At 42.0% G+C, this 20,983-nt stretch overlaps 1 protein-coding gene across 1 annotated transcript in view; it reads left to right on the forward strand.

Moving 5' to 3' along the window:
* Window positions 1-16,096, forward strand: part of LOC145409500 (nephrin-like) — a 74,779-nt gene extending 58,683 nt beyond the window's left edge. Inside the window, exons 16-18 of the mRNA XM_080279891.1 lie at window positions 1,514-1,681; window positions 8,535-8,656; window positions 15,932-16,096. Coding sequence (XP_080136017.1) covers window positions 1,514-1,681; window positions 8,535-8,656; window positions 15,932-16,093 — 452 coding nt within the window. The 3' untranslated portion in view covers window positions 16,094-16,096. The remainder of the gene's footprint in view (window positions 1-1,513; window positions 1,682-8,534; window positions 8,657-15,931) is intronic.
* The last annotated feature ends 4,887 nt before the right edge of the window (window positions 16,097-20,983 follow it).

Below are 20,983 nucleotides of genomic sequence, written 5' to 3' on the forward strand. Positions count from 1 at the left end.
GTGATGATGATGATGATGATGATGGGGACGATGTAATGATGATGGTGATGATAGTGGTCATGATAGTGATGATGGTGGTCGTGGTGGTGAAGACGGTGGCAATGATGGTAGTGGTGGTGATGGTGATGGTGATGGTAGTGATGATGATGATGATGATGATGGTGGTGGTGGTGGTGATGATTATGTCGTTGTTATAGCCGGGACGTTCCACTGTCCCTGTGCCACCACACAAAGGCGACCCTCTCCATCTCGTATTCTCGTCGGTTAAGGAAACTGTTTAGCGAATTATTTTTGGATGTGGCAATATTCGCGGCGCGCCAGCCTACCATTCAGAAGTGCGTCTGATTTCATGTATAATATGAGACGCATGTGATTTGTGTATAATATGCTCGTGTATAATAACATTCATGTATAATATATTCATGCATAATAATATGATTCGTGTATAATATGGTACTAAATCGGACCTCACTTTTGAATGGCAGGTTGCCAGGGTACGATAATGAAAACCTCAGAGTCATGCGCCGCGACTGTAGTTAATATCCCTCTTTATGTGTTATATATGCCAAGTATGGCGATATTGAAATGGTTTATGTCAGGCGGAGGAGGACAGAAAAAAAAAAAATCTCCTAAGGAAAGGTGTTTGGGGGCTTCCTCAGTCAGTGACAATACCGGTTTTTGGACTCGTATTCTCGTGGAGGCTCCCTAGCATCTCTTCCTTGGCGATTTTATATATATATTTTTTTTTCTCCTAGGAAGAGGGACCAAAGGCCAGAAGCCCGCAAGATTGTTCCCTCCAAGAAAAAACAAAGACAAGATAACAGAGAACCAAATTCAAGCTGCGTTCATCATATGGCTGGTTACTGATGCAGAGTATGGCGATGTTAGAAAGATTTATGCCAGACAGAAGTGGACAGCAGGGTGTGATAAACAAAACAAATTTCATAGGAAAAGATGTTAGAAAGCTTCTTCACCCGATAGCGAGTTGTAATAAACAGAATAAATTGCTTATGGAAAGGTGTTAGCTTTCTCTTCCGATGAGAATATGAACATTAACTGAGCCTAGCCTAACGACAGTGAGATGTAATTGACAAAATAAATCGCTTAGGAAAAGATGCCTGGGAATTTCCTCAACCAACGAGAATACAGGCCATAAAATTGAGCCTAACCTAACGATAGTAAGGTATAATAAAACAAATCTCTTAGGAAAAGTTGTTAGGGAACTTCTTGAACCCTGATGCTAGCTACGCCTCCCTAGTAGACATGTCCAACGTGGCTGAGTCCTCTCCGAGGCTGGCTATGTTGGTGGAAGTGGTGAGCGACAGTAAGCTGTAATAAACAAAATAAATCGCTTATGAAAAAGTGTTAGGGAGATTCTTTAACCACGAGTCTAAGATAATGCTAGTCAGGTGTAATGAACAAAATAAATCACCTAGGATAAGGTGTTAGAGAGCTTTACCAATGAAAATACGAGCTTTAACTGAAACTAATGCATGTTACGCCTCTCTTGTAGACATGTCCGGCGTGGCTGAGTCCTCCCCATTACTGGTCATGGTGGTGGGCGGGTTTGTCTTGGTCCTGACGGTGCTGGTGCTCGCCATGCGTTCGATGTTTAGCCGGCGCCGAAGACGAGGCAGAGACACCGCCGCCCAGGACGCCAGCAGGACGGCAGGAGAAGGGGGTGGCGAGGTGGAAGGTGAGGAGGAGGAGGAGCAGGAGGAGGAAGAGGAAGATGATGGCAATGATTATATTATTTTATTACTATTAGTTTTATTATTATTATTATTATTATTATTATTATATCAACATCATCAACATCTTCAATATCATGACCACATGTATATTCTTCTTCTTCTTCTTATTATTATTATTATTATTATTATTATTATAATTATTATTATTATTATTATTATTACTATTATTATTATTATTATTATTATTATTATTAATGAGGTCTTACCATGTGTATCAGAAGGCCAAGATATCTGTGAAATGTTCAGTTTTCCAGCCATATCAGCATAACGTCATAGTAATGACGAATAATTTACCTTAAGTTGCCTTAATATGGGTACAAGCTAAAAGATCTCGTCAAACATTGCCCAAAAATGTTGTTTTGGCAGGACTGAATATTTCACATCTATCTAGGCCCTCTGGTAGACTTGTAAGGCCTATTTTTTTTTTTTTTTAAGTAATCAATGCAGATAACTGTTTACAGTATATATGAGAAAGGGGGAGTAAGCTGGGGGGAGGGCAACGAAATGACAGGGGACAGAGCAACATGGAGGCGATTTGTTTCTGGCCACCCCTTACGGGATTAGGGCGTCTGGCTATAGACAATAGATAGACAGATAGATAGATAGACAGATAAATTTAAGTAAGCTTATCATCAGAAGTAGTTATTGTAACCCTTGTACTAAAAATTTAAAATACATTAAAAATGAATGCACTCTGACACCCAATCAGCTACTGGCTTTCAAAAGCTTTAGGCTCTTCTCGTCTCAGCAGAGATCAAATAGACTATAATCATCATCATCATCATCACCATCATCATCATCATCATCATCATCATCATCATCATCATCATCATCATCATCCGGACCTTTCCCACCCTAGGGCAGGGTGAGGAGTAGCAATGTCCAGACAGACCAAATTTGCCCAATCCAATGGGCCACGCATCCATTCACTCATCATTCAAGCCCCCAGAATCCTGGCTTTATCGGATACACCAAAAACATTCACCATGTTGTGTAGCTTCACTTAACCCCTTAACCGCGGGGCGTCACTTTCGTGACGCTCGGCTACAATGGATCATACCGCGGGGCGTCACTTTTGTGATTCTGTGTTATTTTGAATTATCCCGGGCTCTCAAGTGGTGGCTTGTATCATATATCAGTACTGCCAATGTCCAACACTAGTCAGCACTCCAAATCTCATCTGTACTCCCATCCATTGTTGACATTTTAGCTATTTTAACCCCTTCCTGACTCCCCTCCCTCCCTGCCCTCCATTACCCTCTCCTCTCACCTCCCACGCCGCGCTGCGCTACGGAAATTTCCCCCTTCTCTTTCCACAGATTTCATCCATTGAAATCAGGCCTATGCCCTATATTTTTACCCAATAATATATACCAAAAAAAAACAGGTAAGTGATAGTGTTATACTCCAGAAATTGCCTAATTATCACCTGACAACACCTCACGTGCATTCATTCGCTACATTACCACGGTAATTTCCCCTTTGATTTATGCCTTGTAATCGATGTCTGTAATAAAAATATATATCAGAAAGGAAGGGAGAATCCTAATTGACATTTACAGTCACCTGGAACTACCTATTTCTATATTTATTGCCGAGATTTTCTACCTATAAAAAATTAGCATGTAAGTTAGCAGCAGTAAGCCTAAAGTGTCATTGTCAACCCTTCCCTTCTCAGATAATTTACCCCCTTCTTGACTCCCCTCCCTACTTGCCCTCCATTACCCTCTCCTCTCACCTCTCACGCCGCGCTGCGCTACGGAAATTTCCCTCTTCTTTTTCCACAGATTTCATCCATTGAAATAAGCCCTATGCCCAATATTTTTACCCAATAATATATACCAAAAAAAACAGGTAAGTGATAGTGTTATACTCCTGAAATTGCCCAATTATCACCTGACAAAACCTCACGTGCATTCATTCGCTACATTACCATGGTAATTTCCCCTTTGATTTATGCCTTGTAATCGATGTCTGTAATAAAAATATATATCAGAAAGGAAGGGAGAATCCTAATTGACATTTACATTCACCTGGAAGTACCTATTTCTTTATTTATTGCCGAGATTTTCTACCTATAAAAAATTAGCCTGTAAGTTAGCAGCAGTCAGCCTAAAGTGTCATTGTCAACCCTTCCCTTCTCAGATAAGCCGCGGCATTTAGTTCCTTGTCCTCCACTGCAGAGACAACATGTCGCACTCGCGCCCGCCATTCCTGCCGCTTCTGCGCCCATTGCAAAGGGCCCCGTGACCTCTACCCCCAAGAAAAGTGTTGAGGCAAGCAGGAAAGGCCTCAGTGACTCTGCAGTGGCACGAGAACTTGCTGAATTGTCGATGATAATAATGGACAGCGATTTTGACGATTCCGGTGAATCGTGTGATGAGCCGGGTGAACTTATCGCGCCAGAAACAGCGACAACAAGTGCTCCTACTAGTGAATCTGTGTGTAGCTCCAAGGGAAAGGAGCCTTTAGTGCAGGAAGGAAAAGAATTTGGGAAGGGAGTGAAAAGGCGGCGTGTTAGCCCCAGAACAATGCCACCACGTGACCCAGCCCGCCATGAGTCACGAGATCATTCACCTCCCCGTTCCCCAAGCCCTGCTTTACTCATCTCATCATCATCATCGGCTGAGTTATCTCCGGAGTCTTCGTCGTCGGAGTCACCACCAGCATCAACAGTGAAGGCCGGCCGTAGAGGTAGAGGTAGATCTAAGAGAGTGAGAAGTAGTGTAGCTAGTAGGGTAAGGGCTGCTAGTGCTGTACGGCAACCTAGGGTCAGTGCGAGTGACCTTGACCGTGATAAGCCTCCCTCTCAGCCAACTTCCACCACCACCACCACCACCATCCCTCCACCGCCACGCCAGGGAATCCTGGACGCCTTCGCGTGGACGGAAGGGTCAGATTTTGTCCCCGAAAACCTGGTTTTCGATGAGAGCTCGTCAGGAGTTCAGCCTGCCTTCACTATGGACGAAAATGCTGAGTGTGTCGACTACCTTTTGGCCTTCCTAGATGACGAAGTCATGCAGCACATATGTGATGAGACTAACAGGTTCGAATCACAACGTGCTGCTAGTGGTACAGGTGCAGCCAAGATGCAACAGTGGACCATGCTGGGAGTGCAGGAGCTGTATGTGTTCTTTGCCCTCATGCTTCTTATGCCACACTCCAAGAAGCATGAGTTGGAAGAATACTGGTCCATGGACCCCTTACTACCCTCACCGACCTTCAACAAGTACATGGCCAGAGATCGCTTCCGGAACATCATGGGAAACCTGCACTTTGCCGATAATGATGTACCTTCCCAAACCGACCCACTCTGGAAGATCCGGGAGATTCTGAACAGAATGAAGGATAAGTTCATGTCATTCTTCCACCCATTTCAGAAGGTTGTCATTGATGAGTCCTTGGTTCTGTTCAGAGGACGTCTTCGGTTTGTCCAGTACATTCCAAGCAAACGCCATCGCTTTGGAATTAAGTTCTTTGTACTGTGCGACTGTAAGACGGGGTACATCCTTGACTTCGTCATATATTCAGCCAGCACTGTCGATCTCGATAAAACACACCCCCTTGGCTTCTCAGGCTGTGTAGTGAAAGTGCTCCTAGAAAAGTATTTTGGTGGGAATCATGTGCTGTATACAGACAACTACTATACAGCACCGAAACTTGCCAAATACCTTTCTGAGCACGGCATTGGCTCCTGTGGCACTGTCAAAAGTAATCGTGCCAACTTCCCCAAATTCCCAGAGGCAAGAAACTCGCAGCGAGGAGACGTGCACCTACGCAAGTCTGAGAAGATGCTGGCAATACGGTGGCATGACAAGAGAGTCGTGCACATGCTCACCACCGTACATAAGGGGGAGATGAGAGACAGTGGGAAGGTCGACCGTAGGACAGGCGAACCTGTGATGAAACCTGATGCTGTGTTGGACTATAATATAAACATGCGGCTGGTGGACAAGTCCGACATGATGATTGGTGAGATCGACTGCCTCAGGAAGAATACTAGGTGGTACAGGAAAGTTTTTCTGCATCTCATAGATATGACGATGCTGAACGCCTTCATCCTGTACAAGATGAAGGTAAAGCCACCCAAGTCCTTCTCCCTGAGGTTGTTCGCCAGGACTTGTGTCCAGCAGCTGCTGGAAAAATATGGTAAGGTGCAAGCAGCAACTCCAAGGCGCCATCCAGTTACACTTCCCGACCGACTTGAGCAGAGGGCGTATATGGATCGGCACAGACTTGAGCTAATGCCTGCCACAGGGAAAAGGAAGGCTGCGATTCGCAGGTGTCAGGTATGTGCGCATACCACACGCCGCACACCTGAGCATAAACGCACCTCTTGGCAGTGCGCTGAATGCCAGGTTCCCCTCTGTGTAACCTGCTTCTTCGATTATCACAGCCAGAAGCAGTTCTAACAGTGCAAGTGTGGAAGCAGAATTATTTGGAAATAATGTGTAAATAATGTGTAAATAATGTGTAAATAGCAGGTGAAAGCAATGGATGTTCAGTTCATATGATTGAACAGTGTACTATAGTTTCATCTTACTGAAAGTGACAGTGAATAACATATTGTAAGTAAAATAGAAGGGTAAATATTGAAAATAGAATAGAAAATGTAAATAGTAATGTAAGTAATTAGTAATATAAGAATATGAGTACAAATAATTTATGTTATAACAGTGAGAGTGAATCCGTGGCTCTCTACGTATTTTACTGACTGAAAAATAGAATGACTTCAGTGACAATAAAATAATACGACTGAATGAAACTTATGGAGAAAGACTCCAGATATATATAAGTGTGATATAGTAATAGAAATATAAAGTGTGAGGGGTTTTATGAATAATAAATGACAGAGTGCCTAGAGCGAACTAGGGCAAGTGCGGCGATCAGACGCGCTCGTAATTTCCATTGCTTTCACACTGTTTTTTTTTTTTAGTATGGATCCCAAACTACTTGAAAATGGTAGAATAGTGTTTATAGTGTTTGTATCTGGCTGTGGTAATCATATAACGGGTTGTCGGGAAGTGTAAAGTGGAGACTTAGTTACCCTACTTCAGAGGTCTCCACAAGTCCTACGGAAACTGACGAAGGCTCAACAATCATTCCAGGAGAAAGCTGAAGGTATGTGCTATAAGCATATATAATTTTATTATTCTAGGACTAATAACTGATTTTTAGCAAATATTTTTTGAGAGTCTGTCGGAGCCCAAATAACCCCGCGGGACACGCAAGTAATTGGTAAACAAGCCCGCGGTGTAGGGGTTAAACGTATGCGATAGAGTCAGTGCGGACGCTGCCACGTTAAGAAGGGGTGCCAAATCCTTGATCATGCACTTCTCTTCACAACATTCATCTACCCAGCTCGATCTCTTGTCAGTTCCCTAGCCTCACTGACATCCAAATCTCTCTTCCTCACACACTCATCCACCACATCCCTCCACCTTCTCCTTGCCCTACCTCGCCTCCTCCCTCCTTCAAATTCGCTCAAGATATACCTTTCTCACCACTCTATTGTTATCCATTCTCTCCACATGACCATACCATCTCAGTACACTCTCTTCAATTCTGGTGTCCACCGACTTCCTCACTCCACATCTTTCACGAACCACATTACAGCACAGTCTCTTTTATCCGAAATTCTTTTAATCGTAATATGCCATTAACCGTAAGTTTTACTAAAACGTTCTCATATCGATTAACCGCAAAAATCTTAAATCTATCCGAAAATTCAAACACGGCGGGCTTATTTCCACTAGCATTAGATTACGGTTGCTCCGCTAGTCACTAGAGCGAGCGTTGGTTGCGCCAGCCCCCATCCACCACCTCGGAAGATTTGGATGATGTGGGAGATGATGTGGATGATGTGGAAATGATTGAATAAGGAAACAAAGAATATGAAAAAAAAATCAGGTTTAAGACTTTATTTGTTCGAATTGCTACAGTGAATTACGTAATTGTTTTGGTGAAGGTTTATTTAAGTTTATTTGAGTGAAGATTTATTTAAGTTGACAGTTTCTGTTACAGTTACAAAAGTGCAGTTACATACGTAGGTACTACAGTGTATTGTTTTGGTGATGGTTGAGTGGCTTTTTGGGTGCTGGTGCTTTTGGTGGGCTGGACGTCGCCAGAAATGGGTGATGGGTGAGTACAATACTGTTCCCTTGTATCCTACATATTATTACATTATCTTTTATCCGAAAAAATCGATTAAACGAAACTTTGAAAGTCCCATGATTTTCGGATAAAAGACTCCACTGTATTTTGTATTCTGTCCATGCTCTGTTCACCACATACATTCCTCATCAGTTCCATACTGCTCTTACTCTTGACTTTTCATTTTCATGCCACACCATAGTCTCACAACCATATGTTAAAATTGGCACTAACACTCCATGTAAGCATCGTGCAGCTGCAACACTCAAGCCTCTGTTTCTTATCAAGGCCTTCATTGCACCAACTACATATCTTCCTTGTGTCACTCTACTTTCAACTTCTTTTGCACATTTTCCTCTCTTTTCTATCACTGTACCCAGGTATTCGAGCTCTCTCACCAATTCCAGTCTCTCTCCATTCACTGTAACATCACACTGGGAGTCACCTTCTCTCTCAATAACCATCACTTTACTCTTTTCTGCATTATTTTACTGTCAAGGCATGACGCTCAACAGACATCAGCAAAACTCTGTACTAGCCTACCAAGTTCTTGTCCGGTATTATAATTAATAGTAATAGTAATAATGAAAAATAAATCAACAACTGATACTACCCTCCCTGCCTCAGTGCCTCCATCACCGTCTACTAAGGCCTCCCCAGACGAGGTCGATGCTGGTGACGAAGAAGACCCGTCCAAGACACCAGAGACGCCAGATGAACCCCTCCAGCCCCTAGACCTTACTGCCCAGGTGGGTGGGTGCATTGCAAGGAAGGGATGCTCAGACATAATTTCTTCCCCATCATAACTTTCATATGTTTTTACAGGATGAACTAGACATGGGGAAAATTGTGTACATGTGGTAAATGTTTACAAAATCACAACACCAGATTCCTACAAAATAATAATTGGTTGCACACTTCTAAGTCAGCTTTCGTCTGTGGCATTTCTTTCACAGATAAAAAATAAGCAGGATATTCGTGGGACTTTAATGTTCATCTTGATGGTGAAAATAAACCGGTGAATTTCAAGTATTTCAGGCATTAACCTACCCAAACACCACTTAACCTAACCTAGATCTGTGTCATTCAGGCCTAAACCAGACCAATTTCCAATCTTACCCTTAGTTGTCGGTGAAGTCCTTCTTGAATCCAGTCTCAAAATTGAAATCATGAGACACTCACTGCCAGCTCTCTGAGTGGCTGAATCTGGACCATGCTGAAACAAAAGCATACCACCTTTGACCATAATGCATCCCTGAGAAGCAAAAATGTATCACATTTAATGGACGAAACATAAGCAAACCGCCAGCGCAGGCATACATTTCAGGCCCCACCATATTTTGATTACTTTTAGTTTATTGAAGAAACATCACAGAAGAAAGTTGACTTAGAACTGTGCAACGAAATTGTTATTAGTTCGTAGAAATCTGGTGTTATGGTTTTGTAAACATTATCCAAACATACAATCTCTTCCCCGTCATAACTTACATATGTTTTTTCAGGAAGAACCAGACAAGGGAAGATATTACACCCCTTTTCCTGATCGTCCAGCAAACAACAGCTTTAACATGCTGTCATTTTTGTATCAAAGATTTATTCACAGGGAAAGAACAGGACCAGTGGCATAGCTACAGGGAGTCCTGGGGGGGGGGGGCCCTGTCAGACCCTTGGGTTCCCCACTGTCCCCCCCCACATTTGAAATTTCCGACTATTTAATTTGTGGATAATGTCTAAAATCAGGGCCTCCCAAAATAGGGCTCGGCCCCTCCTTGCCCCCCCCCCCATCTGTTAAAACCTGGCTGGGCACTGAACAGGACAGTGAAGATAGTTCTAATAATAATAATAATAATAATAATAATAATAATAATAATAATAATTATAATGCATTCTTTCATAACTAGTGATGTTCTGCATAATGTATAATGTGATAGTGTGATGGGTTATATCCTGTGTAATGGATCTGTATACAGTATACACATGTTCCTCACCCACCACTATAGCCACCCTGGGAGACCATTCCTGGAGAGAGAGAGAGAGAGAGAGAGAGAGAGAGAGAGAGAGAGAGAGATGACTTTTAAATGTAGCATAAATTAAAATAAATAAGTCTCAGTTACGAGCAAGAAATTTAGGGCAGTTATAAGTGTTTTCTACAGGACGATCAGGGAAAGGGGGGCAAAAATCATTCATTGTCTACGTCTTCCTGTAAATAAATCTTCCCTTGTCTAGTTCTTCCTGAGAAACACCTCCTAATTTACGACGCGGAATTCATTGTAAATACGTCTGAGGATCCCACCTGTATTCTCGTCGGGTAAGGAGGCTCCATAACACCTTTTCCTAAGCGATTTACTCTGCTTATTACACCTTATCATCCTCTTCTGCTTACTCAAATAATTCTGATATCACCATACTCTGCATAAATAACATAGAAGACTACATTGACCACCAGTACCCAAAAATAAGTCGCTAAGGGAAAGGTGTCACTGAGCGTAGTGGGTGTAGCAAGCCGGTCAAACCCTTCCCGTAACACTACACTATGGTTGGTTTATTTTCATCTGATTCTTAACCCATTTCAACTCAGTCTGCATTGTTGTCGGTTGAGGAAGCTCCGTAACACCGTTTCCTTAACGGCTTATTTTTGTTATTGCACCTTACTGTCCCATTCTTTGTTAAAATAATCTTTCCCATATCGCCACAATCTGCATAGATGATGTACAAAACGATATTAACCTGTCATACCCAAAAGCAAATCGCTAGAAAAGAGGTGTTAGGGAACTTTCTTACCCGAAGAGAATACGTGCCCCAGGTGTTGTCAGACTGGATCGTCGATTTCACTAGTAACCAAGGAGACTTTCTTCCTACCTCATAATGAAAGCCCATTAAATTTCATGCAGTCACGAATATTCATCAGCGACCTCCAAGCTGTTCGAGAGAGAGAGAGAGAGAGAGAGAGAGAGAGAGAGAGAGAGAGAGACAGACAGACAGAGAGACAGAGAGAGAGAGAGAGAGACAGACAGACAGACAGACAGACAGACAGACAGACAGAAACTGGTCTCTTAATATTGGTCTACTCAGTATTACGGTTATTTGTGGGAGTGTAGAGGCTTATATCTAGTGCAATTGGCCTTGAGATCCACGAACTACCACTAACGCTAATTCCTAATGCTTTTCATACAGGGCCTTGAGATTTCAGATAATGAAGTAGTAGTAGTAGTAATAATAGTTAGTAGTATAGTTGTAGTAATAGTAGTAGTAGTAGTTAGCGGTAGTCATAGTTGTAGTAATACTAGTAGTAGTTGTAGTAGTAGTAGTTAGTAGTAGTCATAGTTGTAGTAATAGTAGTAGTAGTAGTAGTGACAGTTGTAGTACTAGCAGCAGTTGTTGTAGTAATACCAGTAGTTACAGCAGCAGTAGTAAAAGCAGCAGCAGCAGCAGTAGTAGTAGTAGTAGTAGTAGTAGTAGTAGTAGCAGTAGTAGTAGTAGTCAATCAACGAACTTTATTTCGTATTGAACATACATATTTACAATAAGTGACACAACGGCCAAACATTCTTTTAAATGAATAACACTTCCGCTAATTATCATTTCAAAAAACTATACGTAGCAGCAGCAGCAGCAGCAGCAGCAGCAGTAGTAGTAGTAGTAGTAGTAGTAGTAGTAGTCGTAGTAGTAATCGAACTTCAGCCATACACATTATGGCATACATACATGGGAGCATTTTTATTTAATTAGAATGATCATTTTTTCTCATTTATATATAAAACACAGCACAGAATGAAGTTGACAGTCAGTAAGTGTGTGATACAAAAGAAAACAAATGATTAAAATGATGTGCAATAATATGAGAACAAAACAATAAAAAAACAAAAAAAAACAATGAATCTCAGTGCAGCACGTTGGATTAAAAAAATAAAAAAAAAAAAACACTATAGGAGGCCAAAGAACAATGTTACAAATAAAAAATGATAACAAATTCTATAATGAAATTCATAAAAAAAATTACAAGCATTAAAATATAAATTCATTCTTAGATCATTAGTGGAAAAGTTTCTAGAGAAGGGAAAGGAGTTGTATGCGGCTTTCATGGATTTGGAGAAAGCATATGACAGGGTGGATAGACAAGGATTGTGGAAAGTGTTAAGAATATATGGAGTAGATGGGAAGTTGTTGAATGCTGTGAAGAGTATGTACGATGGTGCGAAGGCTGCAGTGCGTGTGGATGGTGAACTAAGTGAATTTTTCTCTTTGAAAGTTGGTTTGAAACAGGGATGTGTCATGTCTCCATGGTTGTTCAATCTGTACATGGATGGGGTAATAAAAGAGGTACAAGGTAGGGTAGTGGATGTTGGAGTGGCCCTGGTGAGAGAGGATAGTGTTTGGAAACTCCCTGTACTGTTGTTTGCAGATGATACTGTGTTGTTGAGTGAAGACGAAGGGGAGCTGCAAGGCTTGGTGGATGAGTTTGGGAGATTGTGTAACAAACGGAATCTAAAGGTGAATGTAGGGAAGAGTAAAGTGATGGTCTTTGAGAGAGGTGAGATTAGTGAATGTACAGCGAGGTTGGATGGTGAGGAATTGGAAAATGTGAGTACGTTTAAGTACTTGGGTAGTGTGATGAGTAAGGATGGAGGTTTGGAGGGTGAAGTGCTTGAAAGGGTACAGCAGGGAAGAAAGGTTGCTGGTTCTTTGAAAGCAGTGATAAGAAACAGGAAAGTGAGCATGGAAGTGAAAAAGTTACTACATGACAGTATTGTGATACCAACTCTAACGTACGGAAGTGAAGCTTGGACATTGTTGGAAGGACACAAGTCAAGAGTGAGAGCAGTGGAAATGAGTTATTTAAGAGGAGCCTGTGGAGTCACATGGAGAGACAGGTTGACGAATGAGGATATAAAGGAGCGTTGTGGTGTGGATGTGGATGTGATAGGAAGCGTTATGAGAAACACACTGAGGTGGTTTGGCCATGTGGAGAGGATGGAGGGTGAAAGACTGACGAAGAGAGTGTATGTGAGTGAGGTGGAGGGGGGAAGAGGGAGGGGGAGGCCGAGGATGAGATGGAGGGATGGGGTGGAGAGGTATATGAGAGAGGTGGGTGTGAGTTGGGAGCAGGGCAGTGAAATGGCGGGGGACAGGGCGACTTGGAGGCGATTTGTTTGTGGCCACCCCAAACGGGATTGAGGCGTCTGGCAATAGATAGATAGATAGATAGAAAATATAAATCTTGCTAAAAACTATAAAAGTAAAAGATAAGATATTATTTTAAGTGTAGGAGTAAAAAGCAAAAAATGTATAAAATTCGTTCGATAAAAATAATTTTAAAAACTGTTCTCATATTCAAAAAATAATAAAAAAAATTAAAATTAAAAAAACACAGACAATAAAAAGGAAAAATATAAATTTCAGTCAGTATAAAAAAGAAATACTCTAAACTGTCTATAGTAATAAAGCATTATTAAAAACTAAATCAATCCCATACCACAGTAACAAATGCACTAATATCCATACGAGACTGAGGGACCTCTCCTGTCCTCACATCTTTGGACCAGGGCTATACGAGAGGTTACGACATCCAAGCTTTCTTGAAGGACATCTGTACTACATTCTTTTCTGAACAGGGCAACAACATTGTTGATCAGCATGCCAGTGAGTGAAAGAGGACTATTACTTTTGATGAGAGGGTTGCGAACTTTCATTAGTTTCTTGATACACCTTGCTTGAGCCAGAGCTACATGGTGTCTCAGTGACAGCCGGTTGCAGTTATTGGCTGTAATATGTGTACTATCATATAAATAGGAACACCACTCATTTCTTCTCAAAGCTTTGCTAAGTGCCACTTCAAAGCATTTAAAAATGTATGTTTTAAAACTTGTATTAAAATTCCGCAATGGAAGGCCATACCATGGAAGGCAGCATGAACTAAAAAAAAAAAAAAAAAAGGGTGTCAGTATTTACATCCTTCTATCTATCTACTACCAGACGCCTTAATCCCGTCCGGGGTGGCCACAAACAAATCGCCTCCACGTCGCCCTGTCCCCCGCCATTTCACTGCCCTGCTCCCAACTCACACACCCCCTCTCTCATATACCTCTCCTCTCCATCTCTCCATCTCATCCTCGGCCTCCCCCTCCCTCTCCCCCCTCCACCTCACTCACATACACTCTCCTCGTCAATCTCTCACCCTCCATCCTCTCCACATGGCCAAACCACCTCAGTGTGTTCCTCCTAACTCTTCCTATCACATCCACATCCACACCACAACGCTCCTTTATATCCTCATTTGTCAGCCTGTCTCTGCATGACTCCACAGGCTCCTCTTAAATAACTCATTTCCACTGCTCTCACTCTTGACTTGTGTCCTTCCAACAACGTCTAAGCTTCACTTCCATACGTTAGAGTTGGTATCACAATACTGTCATGTAGAAACTTTTTCACTTCCATGCTCAGTTCCCTGTTTCTTATCACTGTTTTCAAGGAACCAGCAACCTTTCTTCCTTGTTGTACCCTTTCAAGCACTTAAAATCACTAAAAAGGCCATTAAGAGAAGCATGAAAATTAGTAAGTCTATAATCTATATAATCAAAGTCATTAAAATTATATAATAATTAAGATGACCTAGATATTTATAAGTGTACCATTTCTTTCTGATCCTTTTTCAGCTTTAGGTGTTCATTGACAAAAGACTTTTGATTAAATAGAATGTATTTTGTTTTGTTTTTGTTGATACTCAAGTTATGATCCACCAGTGTGGGACATAGTAAAGCACAAAAGGTCCCCAAGTCTGCCACTGATGCAGCAAGAAGTACTAAATCATCTGTAAACGCTAAGATATTTAACTTTTATATGCCAATGTTACATCTCAGCTGACGGTTTGAGACTTCATTTACCATGGCAATAATATAGAAATTAAAGAGAAAAGATATTACACCTTCATCAGTGTAGCAATATATGCTGCTGCCGCCCAGCCAGATAACATTTACCTTTTGATTCCGTAAGTAATGCGTAACAGTTAAAGTAATATCAACGCGAATATTAGATTTCAATAATTTTTTCCAAGTATTATATGAACTATTTTATCAAAGGCTTTACTCAAGTCTACTAAAGGAGCCAAGGGTGAGTTCTTAGGTGTTGTATATGATACCATCATCTCCATTAATAAAAAGCATCAGAAGCTGATGAACCTCTCATAAAACCAAACTGTTTAAAATTTAAGTGGTTTTAGTGGCAGAAGTAGCAGTGGCAGTAATTGTAATAGCAGTAGTAGCAGTAGTAGTCGTAGTTGCAGCAGTGTTGCTGTGGAAAACCCAGGATCATCTGAAATGCGAATCCAATAGACTGCAGGCTGAAGATGTTTTCTCCTGCCTTTCACCATCCTCCTTTTAGGGGAGGGGAAAGAACGTTTACATAACGAGACAATTAGGCCACCCATATATGCACAGTACATTAGTGCCACCACAAGAAGGCTTCCCTCTCCAAACACAGATATTGATGGAAAAGTACAAGGTCTGTCCAAAAAAGAAACCGAACATTTTAGACAGAGTGCCAAGGAGCCAGTGTAGCATGCTTACGACGAGAGCGCTGTGTAGCGATTACTTTAAGCTTTAGTCTAACATTATTTGCATCACGCCAAGTCAGTTAGTCATTGAGGTACACGCCTTGAGTGAACGTGTTTTTAGTACACTCGTAGTAGCTTAAGTCGCGTATAATTATTAGCCCAGAAGTTAACTATGGCTGGCCTCAGCACTTGCACCATTTCTTATCGCCTTCCCCCAGCACTGACACCAGTTCTTAATGCCTTCCCCCAGCACTGACATCAGTTCTTAATGCCTTTCCCCAGCACAAACACCAGTTCTTTATGCCTTCCCCCAGCACTGACACCAGTTCTTAATGCCTTCCCCGAGCACAAACGCCAGTTCTTAATGCCTTCCCCCATCACTAACACCAGTTCTTAATGCCTTCCCCCAGCACTGACACGAGTTCTTAATGCCTTCCCCCAGCATTAACACCAGTTCTTAATTCTTTTTCTACAGGGCAGTGACAGTCCAACCAGCCAGGGGTCTCGCACCTACATGCCTCTCTGCCAAATCCAGCCCCTCCACTCAATCGACCTGCCCCAAGCCACCTCCACCAACCATAAATACTACAAGATTAAGATCAACTGCACACGACTCAACAAAGAGAGTTTTGTTTAATATTATTATAAGAAGAAACTATGCCACTCTCTTAGCTTGCACACTTAGGCCCAGGAAGCTCCCTAGCATTTTTCTTCCTAAGCGATTTATTTTGTTTATTTTACCTTCCTGTCTTCTGTGTTGCATAAATTATTCTAATATCACCATACTCTGGGTCAATAACGTACAGAACGATATTCCTGGCTTACAGGAAACCATTAGGCTTGTGACACAATATAAAACCACCTAAAAAGGAGAGGAGGGTATTAAAAATGACAGGAAAAATGAAATAGGAAGAGAGGAGGGGAGACACAGAAAAAGAAGAATAAGGGTGAAGGAAGAAGTAAACAGCACTGCTTCAAGTGCCAGCCACATCCAAAAATAAATAAGTAAGGTAGTGGTGTTAGGGAGCTTCCTGAATCATCGAGAATACGGGCCTTAAGTCTGGCTAGCACATCCAGTCTATCCACTCAGTTGACCTGCACCAGGAAGTTATTCGAGTGAAAATTTTGAGGGAAAAAAATGTCATATCAACATGCATTCAGTTCTTAGCCATTACATAGCAATAGGTGCTGATGACTTTATCAGTCAATTGCCAGATGCCTTGATTCTGTAAGGGGTGGCTAAAAACAAATTCCCTCCATGTCGCCCTGTCCCTTGCCAGTTAGCTCCCCTCCCCCCAACTTACACCCCCGACTCTCATATACCTCCATCCGTCCATCTAATCTTCAGTCTCTCTCTCCCCCTCCTCCACCTCACTCACCTACACTCTCCTAGCTAGTCTCTCACTCTCTATATACTGATGACTATATTGGCTTATTACGAGGGCGACTATCTACTTCCATAAGTTGCAGCAGTTTTGATAATGCTGTATCGGTCAAATGTAATGCTATATCGGTCAAATGCAATGCAAGATCGGTAAGACATAATGCTGTTTCGGTCAAATGTAATGCTGTTTCGATCAGATACAACGCACTATCGGCCAAATGTATTGTTGTACTGGCCAAATGTAATGCTATATTGGTGAAATATAATACAGTATTGGTCATATAATGCTGTTTAGGGGTGCGTGTAATGCTATATCGGTCGAATGTAATGCTGTGATGAGCGAGTGTAATGCTGTATCGGTCAAATGTAATGTTGCGTCGGTCAAATGTAATGCTGAATCAGTCTAATGAAATGCTTTACCGGTCAAAGGTATTGCTGCATTGGTAAGATGTAATGCTATATAGGCCAAATGTAATGCTGTATTGGTCAAATGTAATTCTGTATCAGCCAAATGTAATGCTGTATTGGTCAAAAATAATCCTGTATCGTTTAAAGGTAATGCTTTATCAGTCAAAAGCTATGTTGTGTCGTTCAAATGTAATGCTGTATCGGCCAAATGTCATGCTATGATGGTAAAATAATAACGCTGTCAGATATGTTGTCAGATGTAATTCTGTACTGGTAAGGTGTAATGCTGTATCAGTCAAGTGTGATGCTGTGGTGGACAAAAATAATTCTGTAAGAGAGATATACAGTCAGATATAATGCTGTGACAAGCGAGTGTATTGATATCAAATAAAATGCTATTAAACCTGAAATGGAGAATGGAAGGCACACTAGAAAATTCTGGTAGCGATTTTTGAAGCGAGGGACTAACTAGGAGAGAGTACGCAAGTCGGGTGGAGGGCGGGAGAGGGAGGGGGAGACTGAGGATGGGATGGGGGGATGGAGAAGAGAGGTATATGAGAGAGTGGGGTGAAAGGTGAGGGGAGGGCAACGAAATGGCAAGGGGCAGGGCGAAATGGAGGCAATTTGTTTGTGGCCACCCCTTCCGAAACTAAGACATCTTGCTATACAAATAGATTGATTTTTGAAGTACTCGGCAGTGCTGGAATGTATCTGACCTTCCCATATGGTTTCTGACAGCGTTCTTTAGTATCAGATGCAAGCTAACCAAACCTAATAACCACAGGCGTTACGTAAATGACCTTCAGTAATTAGGATTTTTCACTCTACTGTGCAGTTTTAGATTTAAGCATAAGTCCTATAATTCTGTGATGGCGAAGTGTATGGTCAAATGTAATGCTGTGATGGTCAGGTGTGTGGTCAAATGTAATGCTGTGATGGTCAGGTGTGTAGTCAAATGTAATGCTGTGATGGTCAGGTGTGTAGTCAAATGTAATGCTGTGATGGTCAGGTGTGTGGTCAAATGTAATGCTGTGATGGTCAGGTGTGTAGTCAAATGTAATGCTGTGATGGTCAGGTGTGTGGTCAAATGTAATGCTGTGATGGTCAGGTGTGTGGTCAAATGTAATGCTGTGATGGTCAGATGTGTGGTCAAATATAATGCTGTGATGGTCAGGTGTGTAGTCAAATGTAATGCTGTGATGGTCAGATGTGTGGTCAAATGTAATGCTGTGATGGTCAGGTGTATGGTCAAATGTAATGCTGTGATGGTCAGGTGTACAGGAAAATAAGATCATGTGGCGGTCTGGCCTACATACAGGTATCTTTTGACAGCCGTGTATGGGCAAATATAATCCTGTGACGGTCGTGTATGGGCAAATCTAATGATGTCATGGTCGTGTATGGAAAATAAAATCGAGTGACGGTCAGACATATGGACAAACACGGAAAATAATCCAGAGAGAGTCAGACGTAATTCTGTGACAGACAAGTGTGCGGTTATATTTACTGTTGTGACAGTCAGTGTACGGACAAATATAACTGTGTAGTGGTAAGTTTTTCTTAAATACAAAGAAGAAGGAACCAATGGCTAGAAGCCTGCAGGATTGTTCCCTCCAGGAAAAAAAAAAAAAAAAAAAAAACAAGATAACAGAGAGATAAATCCAAGATCCGTTCGTTTCGAGATGCCTGGACACACTGTGCTTAAAAGACTGGATATCATAGGCAAAGTCAGTAGGAAATAACGAGGAAGACAGTAGGAAATACAGACAAAGGAAGACAGTTCCAGAGTGGACTGAAATAAGAGAGGATCAAGTGAAGTAAGTCGACTTTTATGGCCTCCACTTAAGCACTCAAGACCAAATAAACATTTCAGGGTACAACTATGACTCTGGTGATCCCAGATAGATGCAGACAGTTCTGTTATACGTCTGAGGTTCCAAATATCAAAGGCTGGACCACTCTAAATGTTATGTAATCATTTATTACAGTATATACGACCATATTGGTCTACTGTGTGGCCCCAGGTTGTGGAAGTATAGGTTAAATCTAATGATTATGGTGTAATATATACACTAGTGGGTGACACGAGAAGAGGAGTTTGTGCCATGGGTGTTATTATTATTATTATTATTATTATTATTATTATTATTATTATTATTATTATTATTATCATTATTATTATTATTACTGAGGCATTTGTATACCTACCTTACTGTCATCGAATAGCTCAGTGCCATAATAAAGATGCACTAACTTTTTTATTCTTGTCCTCTGCAGCTTACTGCTGTCCTTTATTAAATCTCCTCTCTCTCTCTCTCTCTCTCTCTCTCTCTCTCTCTCTCTCTCTCTCTCTCTCGTGTGTACAGCTGTCCCCTAGGTATCAGTCATGTCGGTTAATGCATTTCCTTTCAAAATGCAGCAGTAAGTGAATTAGGTCCCTGGAATTCTGACCCCCCATTACACGCATAACTATCTATCTGCTTCACAGAGAAATTATTAAAAGATCAGTTATCATCATCCGAACCTTATCATCATCATCCCAGCCCCTCTACCAACTCAGCCACCGCCTGGCGTAAACTGCAAATGTATTTATACTATGAACAAGGGAACCCCAGACTCTCACAGTCGTTAATACTGTACTGGCGTTTAGTTTGTATACAAGGGCATAAAGAGTTAGCTATTTTGTTAGTACTGGCTACTGAACAAGACCATTATTTTGTAGCTTTAGGGCTAAATATTATCTCTACACAGCATTATAACACTCAGGCTCCTATACCTCACTCTCGGATTATACAGTTTGTTCACTCCTAGCTCAGACTTTGTCGGGTGTGGAGGTCTGGCCGATCTGTCTCGTGATTTGAACTCTGCTTCATTTACTCGTGGCGATTTTCGTCCGTTTTCCTCGCTTTTTGCCTGTTTAGGGACTTAGTCTCTGGCATTGAGGAAGGATTTTTTGCTGTTTTCCAGGTTTTTCTGGGACTTAGTCTCCGATTGCCTGGGTGTGAGTGGGAGTGTGTGTGTTTGTGACTGTGTGTGTGTGTTTTTTTTTTTTTTTTTTTTTTGGCCTGCCGTTAGTGTCCCTCACTGTAGTACGACGCCGAACCCTGAAGGGGTGCCGTTAGGGCACTTCCATGAAGGGGGGCCTTTAGGGCCTGGTTATTGGAGGCAGTGAGGGCTGCTCTGTTAGTTTAGGGAAGACCCGAAAGGGGCAGTGGCGGGGCCTCCCATCGCCCTTTAGAGGGCGGGGAGCATAGGTTGCCCGTCACTGTAGGGACCTTGGCCACTTTTGCTGTTTTTTGTTTGTGCTGTTTGACTGGTTGTGTGTGTGAGGTGTGTGTGTGTGTGAGGTGTGTGTGTGTGTGAGGTGTGTGTGTGTGTGAGGTGTGTGTGTGTGTGAGGTGTGTGTGTGTGTGAGGTGTGTGTGTGTGTGAGGTGTGTGTGTGTGTGAGGTGTGTGTGTGTGTGGTGTGTGTGTGTGTGTGGTGTGTGTGTGTGTGTGGTGTGTGTGTGTGTGAGGTGTGTGTGTGTGTGTGTGGTGTGTGTGTGTGTGTGAGGTGTGTGTGTGTGTGAGGTGTGTGTGTGTGTGAGGTGTGTGTGTGTGTGTGTGTGTGTGTGTGTGTGTGTGTGTGTGTGTGTGTGTGTGTGTGTGTGTGTGTGTGTGTGTGTGTGTGTGTGTGTGTGTGTGTGTGTGTGTGTGTGTGTGTGTGTGTGTGTGTGTGTGTGTGTGTGTGTGTGT

This window comes from Coenobita brevimanus, chromosome 81, assembly GCF_032717465.1.
Source record: "Coenobita brevimanus isolate Jiangsu-jjx chromosome 81, ASM3271746v2, whole genome shotgun sequence".
NCBI lineage: Eukaryota > Metazoa > Arthropoda > Malacostraca > Decapoda > Coenobitidae > Coenobita > Coenobita brevimanus.